The sequence below is a fragment of the Dermacentor albipictus genome, chromosome 2 (assembly GCF_038994185.2).
Source record: "Dermacentor albipictus isolate Rhodes 1998 colony chromosome 2, USDA_Dalb.pri_finalv2, whole genome shotgun sequence".
Lineage (NCBI taxonomy): Eukaryota > Metazoa > Arthropoda > Arachnida > Ixodida > Ixodidae > Dermacentor > Dermacentor albipictus.
This window is the reverse complement of record NC_091822.1, coordinates 142,753,360-142,768,873: the sequence shown is the minus strand read 5'-3', so window position 1 is coordinate 142,768,873 and position 15,514 is coordinate 142,753,360. Positions and strand designations below refer to the sequence as shown.

Below are 15,514 nucleotides of genomic sequence, written 5' to 3'. Positions count from 1 at the left end.
ACAACGTTGATCGTCACCATAACAGAATGGATGGACGACCTGCGTAAAGGACAAGGCACACCAAGTTTTTAGCACTTAATTTGTCCTACAGTAAAGCGCTACAATGGCTAGTATGCCCTCATGGGAATGGTAGACCGAACTGCTTCTCACTGCTAACACTGGACTGATGCTAAGAAAATACTCCGTCCGCAGGCACTACGCTACACTCAAATGAGCAAAACAATGTCAGTTTATAAACTGATATTGCCAATTATCTGGTGTCCTTCTTGTGTGTTTGGAGGGCATAAAGGTCCTGGCAATGAAATGGTAGTATTTTCGTTTTTGCTGCAGTTGCACACAAACAAAATTCTTTGAATTAATGCGACAGCGATCTACCGGCGGAGAAGACCAATCCACAATAAAAAAATAATTGCTGGTTTCAGATCTTCCAATTTACTTTGCGCTTAGCTACCATCTGTTATATTTTTCTTTTTGTGCTCTTATAAAGAAGAAAACTCCACATTACTACAATATCAAAACCGTACACAAAATAGACTGGCTTTGAAGCTGTGACCACGCACCGCACTTTTCTGCATTTAGCACATGTAGTATTGGGCAACACGTTTGAGCTAAATGATTAGGTTTTCGGTCAAAGCACTGTGACAGGCGGGAAAAACTCGTTGTCATGCCCGGTCGAAACAATACCATCTGAAATCTTATTTACTTATATTCATTTTTGAAAAATCACTATAACCGTTTATACATTTGCTTCGTTTGAGTTATATACTAGCTTGCCTCGTCAATCTCAAAAATCTATTCTCTTTTCGGGAGACGTCCTTCGTGAAAAACGACGCAACATGACAGTAAAACATCCAGCAAGGCTCTATCCAATGATTGACGAAATAGTGCACTGAGAGCGTGTCGACTAGCGTGCGAGTGAAAGTTGAATTATGATAGTTGTCAGCTTGTTTTGCCTCTAGCACGAGCGGGTAGTGTTAGCAATGACATTGGTGCGAAAATGGTCAGCTCAGTCTGCGATTTGTTCATGTGATCTCCGCATTGAACGTCGCAGTTGTCACGATGAGAGTACTTCTGTCACATTATCAGCCCAGTAGGCTGGGAAGGCTCGATGGTAGCTCACCTTGAGGAGTATTAGGTAACAATTATTAATATACATACTTTGCGATGATGAAAAAGATGCAGAAACACCACTGGTGTTGTCTAACTATTCGTAAACAGGCCCCCCAAATTTCAATTGGCCCACCCCCAAACATTAGATAGGCCCACCCCCAAATTTCAAGTTGGCACACCCTCAAATTAGAATTGGCCCACCCCCCGATTTTAAGTCGGACACGCCCGATTTTTTTTCGCCCAGCCTTAAACTTGGAGTTGGCCCATCCCCAATTTCAATTGGGCCACCCCTAATTTTCAAGTTGGTTCATCCACGAATTTTCATAAATCGTTCCCCAAAATTCCAGTCGACGCACCCCAAAATTTAGGTTGGCCCACCCACATATCGCCCCCAAGTTTAGATTGACCGACCCCGAGATTGCCCCCAGATTTAGGTAGGACCAACCCCATATCACCCCCAAATACAGATTGGCCCGCCTCCACAACACCGCGAAATTTATATTGGCCCACTCCAATTCCACCTGCAAATCGAGGTTGACCCACCCCCATATCAGCCCCAAACTAATGCTGGCCCACCCCTCGATCACCTCAAATTTAGGATGGCCCACCGCAAATCATACCCCAATGTAGGTTAGTCCACCCATCACCTACGCCCCCCCCCCCCCAATTCAGCTTGGCCCAGCCAAACATCACCCCCATGGTTAGGTTAGCGCGTCCCCATGTTACCTTCAAATTTAGGTTCGCCAACCCCCATATCATTCTCAAATCCAGGTTGGCCCACCCCCCTATCAACCCCAAACGTAGCCTGGCCCACCCATCTATCACCTCAAATTTAGGATGGCCCACCGCAAATCACTCCCAAATTTAGGTTAGCCCCCCTACCCCCCCCCTCCATTCAGCTTGGCCCAGCCCCATATCACGCCCATGGTTAGGGTGGCCCACCCCCCATATCACCGCCAAATTTAGGTTCTCCCACCCCCATATCATTCCCAAATCCAGGCTGACCCACCTCCATATTCCCCCAAACTTATGCTTACCCACCCCTATATCACCTCAAACTTAGGTTGGGCCACCCCCATATCAGCCTCAAATTCAGCTTGGCTTACTACCATTTCACCCCAAATTTAGGTAGGGCCACTCCCATATCACTGCTAAATTCACCTTGGCACAAATTTATGCTGATGCCACTTCCAATTTCAAGTTGGTCACCCCAACACTTTTTATGAAGACCTATATATTTATATGGGAAATGCGTCAAGCTTTTGGCGTTACAGGCACGATATTGCACGATTTTGCTACCAAATTGCAGGGGTACTCGACAAAGAATGCTGCCCATTAAAAGCAAATGCACCGAACGAAGGACATTTACTCAAATTGTTTTTTACGGCCACACCTACAGATTGATACCACTTGGCTGTAGGGAACACATTGACAGTAGCTACTAATCCAGACGCTGCACATCTCCTAGTTGGTGCATTTCTTATTTGGATGAATATTTAGAAATAATTAACGTTCGGGCAGCGACTCAGCCTAGCAGACCCTTTGTTCCACACGAATGTTGCATAGGAATGGCACTGGCGACCGGGTAACATTGTGGCACAGCTGGACGTCATTCGCTCGGAGTGTGTGCCATTAAGGACAGCCGAAAGTCGAAGAAAACGGACCTTCCAGAAGAACGCAATAAGAATAGCCATCTTGTTCTTGCAGGTTCCACGCTACAAAGCACGAAAGTTCTTTTCTTTTTTTTTCGTAACACAAAGCCATGCGCAAGCTTCTAGTTATGTTGTCCAATGAATAAAACCTTCATAAAAGCGATGACTTAACAAATGAATACGATACTGCTACGTTTTATGAAGGAAAAACTGAAAGCATAATATTTCAAGAGCACCACTGGAAAACCAGAACCGAAAGCAATTCTTGAGTTGTGTGTTTATGCCATTTGGTAGGAGACTATCAGCCCTATGCGGCTTTCAAAAAATGCACTGCTGAGAAACCAAAACCGAAAGCAAATCTTGGGTTTCGTGATTCTGCCATCTAGTGAGAGACTACAAAACTAGGTCCTATGCTGCTTAAAAAAAAAAAAAAAACCGCTGTGAAGGGGGAATCGAACCGCGGCCGCCGTGATGCGGGACGAAAGGTGCTCGGTATTCTACCACTCGGCCACGGCTACCGAGGCTTCGCCGAGGGGTACGCTCATGTTGTTATAGATACCACGGCAATTTTCACGACAGTGTTACAAAAATCGCTTTCGGGAACAGTCTTACGCCATATGTGGAGAGTCGAGAGAGGCATCAATCGAAAGCTGAGTCTCCGGACTACTTACGATGCACTGCGTATTACGATAGACTGGATAGTTTTATTACAGTCATCATTCTTGCCTCAAAAATCGAGCACAAATTTTTGTCGTTTCCATAGGCTTCCATTGCTAAAACTTTAACTGCTGTGGGAACAAAATTTTTACGTGCCATAGAGTGATCACTGCATTTGGCTCGTGTGGACTGTCTTCCAGAACACGTTTGTCACCTGCGTTTTTCAATAATCGGCCTGCAGCTTTTGTTATTCGCGAAAAACCCGCTCGTTCCATTGAAAACGCGCTAGCTTCGTGCCGGGCCCGCTTGGGGCGCTAGTTGGTACGTGTCCAGAAAAGCTGGATATGATACGGGCGTGCAAAGAAGCAGACAGATAGAGACAGCGCTGTCTCTACGTGTGTTTCTTTCTACGTCCTCGTTGAGTTACGTTTTGACATTCTATCATTGTTAATTTAGTTAGTAAGCGAATGTTTGCAAGCTTATACTGCCGATAAAACTGATATCCTTCTTCGTACAGCTATCTACTAATTTGCTATCGCAATCAGTGCTTCGACTTTCGGGCGAAACTGCGAATTTTTTTCTACGAGACGACGGCCGACAATCACATTATTTTGACAGGCGTGATAACCGGTCCATCTCTGTCTTGCCGCAGCACAATGCGTTGAGTGCGCGCGGTGGCGGCGGCGGTTCAAAAGCAAACGACTAACCTTCAGCGCTCATATCGTCACTAAAATCGCCGCTGTCTAGTTCGAAAGAGCTGGAAAAGCTCCCCGTATCGTCAGAAGACATCGTCAGCTTCGCTTTTTTTTTTGGAGGGGGGGAGGAGGGAACGTTAGTACCACGTGTCCTGTTTAGCACGACATTATACGGTAGTGTAGGATCTGACGTCATTGAGTCATTGTGACGTCAAACAAAGCAGCTATCCGTTTCGGTACCTCGGTTATTGGTTATTTAAAATTACTGATGAGTTTCTATATAAGCAAACTGAACTACCCGACCGGAGACCGGACTATCAAAGCAATTTGAAAATGGCAATATCGTAATGCGCATCAAAATGCCATGCATGCGCATTTCTTGATTCCGCTAAACCCACGCTAAACCAAAGCTGTCTAGTAACTTCTATTTTATTAGGCACGCTCACTCTCCAATTGAATTGTTGCTATGTGACGCCGTCATGGAGGAAGGAGCAGCGCATAAGGCGCCAAGCGTCTCAATGCCAAAGAAAGCTATCTTTTTGACAACAACGCATTCATACTACAAATCTCCATACCGGAGAATGGTAGCCCATCGGTGAAACATTTGCGACTCGATGCCATTTCGGTCGCCTGGCCCTTGAGCCGAAAATTCCCGTCCGGAGTTGACGAACCGCTGCTCCCGGCGTTCGTGCGAGAATGACATATGACAACTACCGCGGGATGTTGCACGTGACAGCTGCAGGGGAACCCAGTGAAACCTTCGCGACAAAGCGAAATCACAAGTATGAAGCAGGTGTACAGCTTGAACAGCGCTTATATGGGCGAACGTTATCTGCGTAAGATATACTGCACCGGTTTACCCCCGCCCCCCTCACTGTTTTTCAGTACGGCCGATAACGGCAGCGCGATTACGATTTTCCATTGTCTATGGCTTGACGACTCGTACATTCGCCTATTGGCGGCGAGGAGTTACGGAGTCGCCATTTAATCGGAAGCGCCTCGCTGGCGTAGTATGAGGGATCACGCGGTGCGCTCCTCATAGGTTTTGCTGTCAGCGCTCACTGAAAACACCACGCGCGAGCTCTCCCGGACATTTGTGGAAGTACTTTCGAAACGAGAGAAGTTTTTTACTGTCTAAATAATAATCTTGGGCAAACTGAAAACACATAATCGTTTACAGACGCCATCTCTTTACCGAATACGTACAGTGAATTAACGCCATTGTGCACGGTCGCCGCGATGGAGTCTCCCGGACCGGCTTCTTGCGTGAAAGGTAGGTAAACGCTGAGAGCAAACTATGTGAAATGTGTTCTTATAGTGTTTGTATAACTAAATGGAGCGCAATAGAATGAAGCCTCAATGCAGCGATCGCACAGATTCGCAGCGACCGACTGCGCGTCTGCATGCATGCCCGCGCACTGTTTCGCTTTCGCCGCGTGAGCGTTTTCGCACCGTGCCATGAGCTTTAGGCCGCAGAATATGAGCACTTGACAGTATACAAGCAACCATTGTTGCGTGGGCGCTATCAGAGCTGTTCAAAAATAATTTCATTGTAGAGACTTCGACGCCTAGGGTACTATGATGTGCCTTCGCGACGATTCAATCTTCTTTCTTTCTTCTAAATTCTTCGACGTTTCAATATTATTTCTCGAGTTGCGTCGCACTGTATGTTTATCGGTGTTCTCAGCGTGCAATTTCCCGCTGCTACTTTTTTGTAATCCAGTGCATTAATTCATAGCACAAACATGACCATATACCATGCTTTCTTTAAATGTGCTTCTTACCGCTGCCTTTCCACTCCACTGAACTTGCCAGTGTCTATAACATCGACAAGTTGATAGACCAAATTGTCATGACATTTGTCGTGCGGCAGACTCGGGCGAGCGTCTCAGTGTGCGTTTTCAGAACATCGCAGACCGGGCGCCGTAGCAGAAATCTTCCTCGAGTCTGTGCTTGCTGCATACCCGAGTTGTAACCGATGACTGTTTGCCGGTTTTATGTTTCGCGAGCCAAGCTTCACGCAGCTTCTTGTCCTGCGGCTACGTGTGAATAAAGCTGACACCGGCCTCCGTTACGTGCGTCCGGCCCTGCGGCACCGAGCAATAGCCTACCATGTTGCGTGCCTTCAAAGGCAGCCACTACCTATTATAGTGCTTTCAAGCGTTGTAAAGGAGACACTCGAAGCGGGAAAATTTCGCCACTAAATGAGGACCGCAGCGTACGAGGGAATTCAAACTCGTTTTCAGCTCGCTTCGGCGCTCCCGAAGCAGCCGACGCGGCCGCTATGTCCACGTGATCCCTCCTAGCACGTCACGCCGACGGTGGCGCCAGCTTTCCCAGTGGTGGAGCTCGAGGCCAATATATGTATTACTTGCTGCCACCACTGCGTCCGACGCCGAGCGCGCTTCGTGAATGTGCTCCTGCTTTTTCGACTGTGTGAGTTCGTACATCATACAGAAGATAGGCAAGATACGCGTGAATTAACGATTTAACCAGTGCCTCAACTCTAAATAAATGTTCGCAGAATGCTGAAACTTGGCAGACATGTACAATGTTCGTAAAAAAAAGTAATTAAGTATATTCATTATAGTTCCTCAATTTCGTAAAGTACTTGAGTAGGATGTTCTCGCTGCGCAACACTCCACCCCCCCCCCTTCCCCTACCAAAAAGTTCAATTTCTAGAAATTTCGAATCTTGGAGATCGCTCCTGTTTTTGCGGGCCAGCCGTCCTTGAAAAATCGGAGGCGAAGTAATGAGAAACAGCTTTAAAGGCCAACTGCAACGAAATTTTCGACCGCGCAAAAAGCCTAGCTTTAGATAGCTTAGACGTGCGGTAGCCTCTGTGCAAAATATTACGCTTGAAATGCAGCTCAATCTGTCGCAAAGAGCACGCAAAAATCAGTTTTTCATACCGGAACTATAGTGCTTACTACGCAGTATACCGAAACTGAGAAAAAAAAAAAAGACGCCCTTATCACCCTGTGGAAGTAACGTACAGTGAAGAATGCGGAGAACCAGCGCCCGTGCTGTCTGCTTTCCTTGCTTGTATTCCGTTCCGGTGCACCCGTAGCGACAATTAAGGCCGTTGCGCTCCCGCGATGTTCTTTTAATGCTAAGTATTCTGCGAGTCCAGCCACTTTTCTCTATCTGGCTGTCTACGCTCAGCAGCGGGGCCTCGACGCGTTCTGCCTGCACTTGAAGAAGTGGCCAAGCGAAAAGTGCTCGCCTATTAGCCCCGAGAACGAACTACAGGGGCGCTGCGAGCGCCGTTCGCGTGACGTCAGGGCACGGACTCGCGCCTGTCGTCTGCTACAGTTCGGATACAGCCGGGTGCTTTCTGCGAAGTTTTCGTTTGTTCGCCGTCGTTATCTCTGCTTGTATACTTATGGCGACCGTCTCCAATATATTTTTACGACGTCTTCATTCGCGAAAATTTATTTAAAGAGATCATTTCTTAGACGACAATGCAGCTCTCAAAGGCAACGCTACACTGCCAGCCGAAGGAGCGCACACCAGCCCATTGCGGGTTTTTCATGCGCGGATCCACAACCGCAAAAACGTAGTACATAAAAATCCGGTTATGACAACGTACCTGCTGCGGTGCAACAAGTATGTCACAAACGACTTCTGGACTACAACTTCTACAACAGTTACTTTGATTTACACGACTTCACAGCAGTTACACCGTTTCTACAACAGTTACTCTGATTTTAATCCGCTAAAACAGGTTTGCTCACGACGAGTGGTTCGTGGTATAATATCGAATTTTCGTATTTCTTCAGAGAAACGCTCGGAAGTAACCTGAGGACATAACTAACATTGCAGTTTAGATTCTACAATCACTACTTTCTTTTTTGTCTGCTTCTCAAAATTAGGCGGTTCTTCACGTGTTTATTTTAAGTGGCGGTAACTTGAAGTAAAGCTAATGAAGGCTTACAGCTATTTGCAGAATACGAAAAGGAATGTACTAATATATATTCCACTTTCCGTGCTACATGTTCAACCTACGAAGAAATTTACTGGTGCTTGTTGCTTGAGGAATATACATGACGAACCTGGCGAAATGACACAGGCTGCTCGGCCCAAATGTTTTAGTGAAATATGCCTTTTGGACCGTATGGTTGCAGTCAGAAAGAAGTCGAAGCGTCAATCATGCGTAGCATGTGACATATTGAAAATATCATAACTCCCCAGTGGAGGGTCAAAAATCAAGCGAAATATGTAAGGCATGTGGTGTTTTCTTTATGAATGTTTGCGAGGTTCTCCTTTATGTACCGACGGAGCGAATAGTTCTTTGTTTGTATAATTAAACAACGTTGGAACGAGACACGGTGAGGAAGAAGGTGCTTGAATTTTCCTTTTCTAAGCAATCTAAGCTGCGCTGTTGTACCTCGAGAATACTTTAGGCATTCCAACTGGCGCTGTAAAAAATGCTTTATGGTTTCAATTCGAAGTTGTAGTTAACTGATGGGTTTCGCGGACAATGGGCGCCTGCCATACCGACAGTCGGATGCTACCGTTGCGTGAGGGGTGTGCCATACTGTTGATAAAGGCTACTAATGAGGGCCACCATGAAACATTTCATCACTTGCAATTGATTGGCTCTTGATCTTAACCACGAAACTTTTCTCTCAAGTGATTGCTACTATGGTATTTGTGAATTAACTATGCAAATACTCTACATCACGCGCCGTCGTGTTAGCAGCCATTAGCAATCCGTTTTTTGGAGGCCTGTTTCATAGAGGGTTTGTGAAAGGGGCAGCAAGCTTTTTCTTAAGAAATAGTCAAGTATGACCATTTAATAATGCGTAAAAAAAGAGATAGGCGCGCTTTTTTACGCATTAATAAATGGCCATACTTGATTAGAACGACTCACCAGAGTAATAAGAATCATGATGACACTTCACTGGGCAGCGTCTTTCTAACATGGATAATACGTTGACGCCAATTACCAAGATTTTTCTTCAATGTAAAATGGAATGTCTCTCATGGCTAACTACAAGGGAGTGTTAAGTGTTTAGCGAAGCATCATACGCAACTTCGCGCGTTGAATTTGCACACATTCTTTTTACGCAAAATTTATGGTCAGACAAAGCGCATATATGCATTGTCAAACCAGTAGACCCTTTCAACGCTACATAGCTTGCGATATCCAAGCCGCAAATTTTCTCGACTCACGCGCTTTTGGAAAAGAAACTGTGATTCAGGCATGGCAGCAGAAAGAAGCCGACATACCGTTCAATAAGTACGGCTCGACCCACCCATACGCCAGGCATACACGAAGAGAACGAGCGCGCGCGGCAGCCGAGCGAGCCGCAGCGAGCGGCGTCCTGGCTGTGACGTCACTCGCGAGAGGACGCCACTCCAAATTCTCGACGCTAATAGGTGGCGCGCAAGGCGACTCATGGCTAGAGTTACTGTATATGCTACCGTACCTGCGGTAGCACATACAGTAACTCTACTCATGGCTAAAGTCACCGGAAAAATTTTTCCAGTGACTCTACTCATGGCGTCCACAGAGAGTATGGAACCCCCAGTACATGTGCGTCCTTCACGTCAGCTCATATTTGGATTAGCGCTTCAAGATGGCTCTACCTTTTTCGCAATCACTGCCGCTAAGTGATATCATGCGCCACAGAATTAAGTCTCAGAAACGCGAATATATACGGTGCCTCATTGACGGGGAAGAGCTCATGAACGCCAAGAACACTATTTGTTGCGACGTGAAGGCCTGTAGCGCATCGTCCGTCGATCGCTGTGGAAGGGCTTTGCCTGCAGACGTCACATGCCCGGCAGAAGCCGCACGAGCTGGAATTTTGACCGGGAAGGTTCTATCATTTTGACCGGGAAGGACCATCAGGTTTCACCTGATGGTCCTCTCGCGGGCCCTCTGGACAACCAGGATTTGAGCGGTCTGGTCCTGGGCCCTAATGAGCTTCATCATTTCCTCTTGAGTGAAAGGAGGACCGGCACAGGCGCAGCCCCACAGGACACGCTCGAAGTCCGCATGACCACCAGTAAAACTGTTGACTCAATACCCCTGTCACACCGGCAAACTAAAGTGCACTTTGAGCAGGTGCCCTTCAGCGCGCTGAGTGACATTGTGGATGCGCATTGCTACACGATAAGAAAGAGTGGTCTTTTAAATTGGTGGCGATGGCGATCGGGAGTCAGAAAGCAATGCATATATTTGTAAACAGCCCGAGAGCGAGAGTAGTCCTTCGCTGTATTTTTTTTTTGTGCAGTGGGGCACATTTTATTAGCTTGTGACATTAGTAATTTAAGAAAAATGTTATTAAGAGTTGCTCCCGACTCTACTTTCAATATTTATTTATTGTTTACTCGTTGCTAACGAGGCTAGACACTTCGCAGCCGAGTGCGCTCTGAAGTGTCACTAAGCATTCCCGTGTGGCAGCCCGAGAATGACACTAGCGGCCAAGTGCACTCGCTAAGTGTGCACTTAGATTGCCCGTGTGACAGGGGTATCACTGTACTTTCCCTATTTTACGTTCAGGCGTTTCCGAACGGTCCGATGCTTATCAGAAAAAAAAAATTCAAACAAGACGGAACCACTACGTGCTATATGAATTCGCGCGATCATTCTTAACTTGCCAGCTCCGATGGTTACGAGGTCGCAGGTTCGACTACCAGCCGCGGCGGTCGAATTATAGACGTGTTATAACCGCTCATGCAATGAGTTCTCCACTAGAGCGTCTACTACTGTGCTGCATGGGGAATTTAAGCAAAATAAATATATAAACGAGTTGTTTTTCTTCTCGAAATGAGGCAAATCCACAAACCGAAACTATGCCACTAGAGATGCAATGACAAGAAAAACAAGGCAACTTTCCTCTTGAAAAAGTGTCGCGAAATGGGTCAAATAACGCAAGCGAACTATGTGCGCAGATCTTATTTCCAATAAAAAATGGGCCAGATGGGGCTAGTGTAAGGATCAAAATGAGCCAAATTCGTCCAACTAATAGGGGAGCGCTTTCGAAACAATGTGAATGAGCCAGCATATCGCAGTTTCATAGCAAGTTGCGTCGATTATTTTGTTACTGCCTTTAGTCGTGCTTATGAAAAAAAAAATAGTGAGAGAATACAAAAAAGGATGCTTATGCTTTCAAGAAGACAAACCTGCTCTATATATATGCGATTCCCGGTGTTTATGAAGCATATCAGTGCCCCTAATTGCCAATGCTCGATTGGTTCTTATACTGAAATCGCACCGAAACGTTTTTAAATGTCGTTTCACACAAGCTTTTCGGACCAAAACCGCATGGAGTCCACTGTTGTAATTCGAAAGAAGCCAATCCCAAGTTTACATCCCAACATCGGTGCCACATGCCACAGTCGTCAAGCTATCGCGGCGGGCACAGAAGCGTTGATTTGACGTGCGACCACTTCCGCAGTGTCGCACAGACCCTACGGTGTTTTAATGCGGCTTTGCGTCTGCACGCTCTGCGTCAGTTGCCCGCCTGACAAATTCGCATGGCGTTTATTTTCAGGAATAGCCAGAAGTGTACGGTACCGTACCTTCAATTGGTCCGCAAGCGCTGTTTCCTTGCCTTCTCACATCTTTTCCCTCTTTCGCCCTCCCACGCTCTTCCCCATATATGGGAACAACCATCCTATTTAGCTTCCCTCTGGACTTGCACGCTACTACAGAAAGGTAAGTGCTGCAACTTCTGCAATGCTTTTGAGGGGGGGGGGGTCACGGATAATTACAGCTGTCAAGAGGCTAATGTGGCGGCACCCGGAGAGCTCCAGAGGGCATTGTGCACACGCCACACGATTGGAAAGGTCGAAACAAGTTTCTCGCGTCGACTTTCCTCTCCGTCACGCTCCTGCCACATCTGTACACGCTCTGAACCACCTCCCGAAGCGAATTGCATAAACACAGAAGCAGCACAAAATTCGAAGGAAGAGGCAAAGAAACCTTCGCTTTAAAACTCCTCAAACATACGTGGTTAACGAGATCCCACAACATATACATCTTCGATAAACCTCTTTCTGCTTTTCCTTTCGTACCTCGCATTCGTGCTGAATGGGCTCCGCGGAAGCCGAAGCGCCTTTGTTCATCCTGTCGCAAATATGCACGACCCTCTCTCCCGGCCAGGAAATTCTGCAGCCGACGACGACTTCCATCCTTTCAAAGGCGATTACGTACTACATCCTCGCACCAATGTTTCCTAGAGATTAGACAGGGAAATTAGAGAAAGGCGCGAAGAGAAGGGGCGTTGCAAAAGCGACCGCGGGGTCTTTTCTTTTGCCGCGACTTCGCGTGAACGCTCTTGCCCGGTAGCACGAGTGACCTGCTCGGTCTGTTGTTCGATCTGCATCGATCGTGCCAATGGCGGTTCACGAACAAATGTGCCTACGTTCGCCCCCTGTCGTGGACGCATGTGCAAACCATCACCCATCTGCGTGTTGCGTTGCGTGTGTACGGCACAACGTGCCGGAGCAAAGGCTTCGGCTCTGCACGGAGGAGCATCTTCCGAGTCTCCAGCGTGTAAAACGTTTGCATATACAGGCGCAACGCTCACTTCCCAAGTTCTCCCGCAAGGTGACTATACTTAATGCTGTATGTCAGGATAATTAAGGTGCGATATTGTCGATCGCACCGACCGATAGCACAGCGCGCTGCTACAGGCCCGAGGTCGCGGGATCGAATCTCGGCTGCGGTGGCGGCCCCATTTCGATGTGGGCCGCAACGCGAAAACGCCCGTGTATACCGTGCACCGGGTGCGCGTTCTTCAGCACAGGTGGTCAAAATTAATCTTCCCATTATACGGCGTGCCTCAATCATCATCTTGGTGTATGTATCTCCATGTTTAGGCACGACTGGGAAAAGGTACTTTGAAATTATATCACGATACAGGTACAAGATACTGAGGCGATAAGTATTCGAAATACAGATCCAAGATACTAGTGGATCAACTGTACGTATCCGATAGAATACTCGTCATTTGTATACCTTAACGTATACTTCAATACATCAGTTAACTCTTCATATAGACACACTGTAGGGAACTCTCCCAGGTTTACAATAGCTGGCTTTTCGAATTTAGCGTTTCGAATTTCTTTGTTGACGCGTATAAGCATTGTACTAACAAGGCACTGTATACCGCGGTTCCGTAACGCTCTTTATGGGTTTGTGAAAACATTCATCGGGCCCGCTATTTTCGAGCGACCGTTTTCAGGGATACCGTCACTTAGCGAGATTTCGCGTGAATTGGCAACGGATGCGTCGGCGCCTACGGCCGACAGCGCTCCTCGCATATTCAGTGTCAAGTACGCCGTCTATCGGCACAGCTGCGCCCGATACGTTGTCACCGATACGCAGGGTGCCCCGTCACGCCAAATCTCGCGCAAGTGATCACCCGAAAATACCGCTGCAGGTCTACGGACGGTACGCTACTGCATAATCAACATTTCTTTCCGTGCTTCCTTTATATTGAGTAGTGGGAAGTTCTATATATAGTGATTTGCAGGCTGCTAAACTATAAGGCGGGTCAGCATCTTATTCTTCTTCGTATTTGCTTACAAGTATAGTTTCGTGATCGCCCCATATCGAGCTTCAGATACAGTACACGCATTTGAAACTGAACGGTAATGCTTATAGTTTATGCTAATGGCAATTAACGGCAGAAGACGTTAGCACCAATGTTCGCCATGCGCTTAACTATACGGGCACTTGTGTTAACTGCATTTCGAAATGGTCGGCTTACTTACAATTTGTCGCCGTCAGACGAAGGGGGTCAAAAAAAAAAACAAAAAAAAAACGGCAGACCGCCTAACTGCAGGTGACGCTCCATTTACGATAACATGTCGAACACCAAAAGTCGATAACACGTACGCCGAAAATCAAGTTGCGTGTGCGGATGTCCATATCTGTGACATGGTGCATTGTCGTCGTGCGACATCCCGCTCCTCGTGCGCCCCAGAGTAGGCCATTCTCGCCGAACGTCCTCCCTCAGACGACTTAAAACGAGGCAGTAAACAAACAAACAAACAAAAAAGAACACCTTAGTGTAGATGGTCTGGCCATTCGGGACACTATCCTGATGCAAAATGCCGTGAACGTCGAAAAAGGCAGACTTGCGCAGCGACTTTTTTCGGTAGTGGAAACGATGGGCTTTTCTATATTGCATGCAACAACGGGTGCTTCGTCTCGAGAGTCGTGCCCGTACACCTAAGTTTCGCCGCTACAGCGATGATCGCCGACGTAAAATACACTGGTTAGTCGCCAGGTTTCACTCCCGCTTATTTCGCTTTTTCACCCAAAATTAAGACCGAGCTCAAAAAGGTCGTTGTTCTGACACGATTGCTGAAAACAAGTCCAAGTCGAAGAAGGTGCTCAAGTATAGTTCCGGAAAAGACGCTTCCAGGACGTATTAGCAAAGGGGCAGGAAGGCTGGGAGCGCTGTTTTGCATGCGCAATGGGATTATTTCAAAAATCGTGACAGTATTTGAACGCGCGACTACTTTCCTCGAAACAGAGCCAGTCTCGAGAAACATTTTTGATACCACCCCGCACGAGAGTGTGCGCTAATTATGACGGAATTTCGACAGTGCCCACGAAAGCACTTAAGGTCACAGCAGGATAGAAGTGACTCGGAACGTTTACGTGCCTTGAAGTATATCGGTATATCCGCCTGAATGCACCTGTACCTTAGATGAACTTCTTGTTGGGCGAGTTGGCGCATATTAGTAAACAGTTTTATAACTGCGCAAACAAACAACCAGAGAGAGCGCACACAGGGACAGGCGCAGTCTGTCCGCACAGGACAGACTGTCCTGTCCTGGACAGTCCGCGCAGACTGTCCAGGACAGTCTGCACCTGTCCTGTGCGCGCTCTCTCTGTGGTTGTTTGTTTCCTAATATGCACCTGTATGTTGCGGACGCCGAGCATGCTCTCGACTACGAAACTACCCGTAACCCGGTGTAACTGCACTGCACTTATTTACAACGAAAACTCAACCGCAGGGCATCCGCAATTTACTGGCGCGGGCTGGTGATGAAGCAAAAAGACGAGCTGATGCCGAAAGGAGCAAGTCGAGACAGCGGCTGGCGAAAAAGCCTGCAAAGGCGAATGCATGGGAGAAGAGGCAAAAGAAGACTTCACAGGTGAAAGTACTCAAGGAAAAAAATCAGGTACAAGGACACAGAACTTCGCAAGCTTCGTTTTTGTATTTTGTTTTCCCTGACGAATGACGTGACGCATGCATCCACGCCGCTTGGTTTCGGAACGGTTAGGTTAGCTGTACAATAAGCCAATCTACATCTACACTGCAGGTGCACTTGTCATGTCATGCACTTCCCGTCTCTCGTTTTTTTTTTCTTCTTCTGTTACATATTGCATGCTTGCTATGGCTTTCATAGATTACGAAAAAGCAT

The 15,514-nt window shown here is 47.1% G+C and overlaps 1 protein-coding gene across 3 annotated transcripts in view; it reads right to left on the bottom strand.

Moving 5' to 3' along the window:
• LOC139056133 (2',3'-cyclic-nucleotide 3'-phosphodiesterase-like) overlaps positions 1-15,514 on the bottom strand; it is a 67,422-nt gene that overhangs the window by 48,152 nt on the left and 3,756 nt on the right. The window contains exon 1 of one of the 3 annotated variants that reach the window (XM_070534034.1): positions 4,690-4,933. The exons of the other annotated variants lie outside the window; for them this stretch is intronic. Within the exon in view, the coding sequence (XP_070390135.1) occupies positions 4,690-4,735 (46 nt within the window). The 5' untranslated portion in view covers positions 4,736-4,933. Of the gene's footprint in view, positions 1-4,689; positions 4,934-15,514 lie in introns of those variants that run through there. 3 annotated transcript variants of the gene reach the window in all.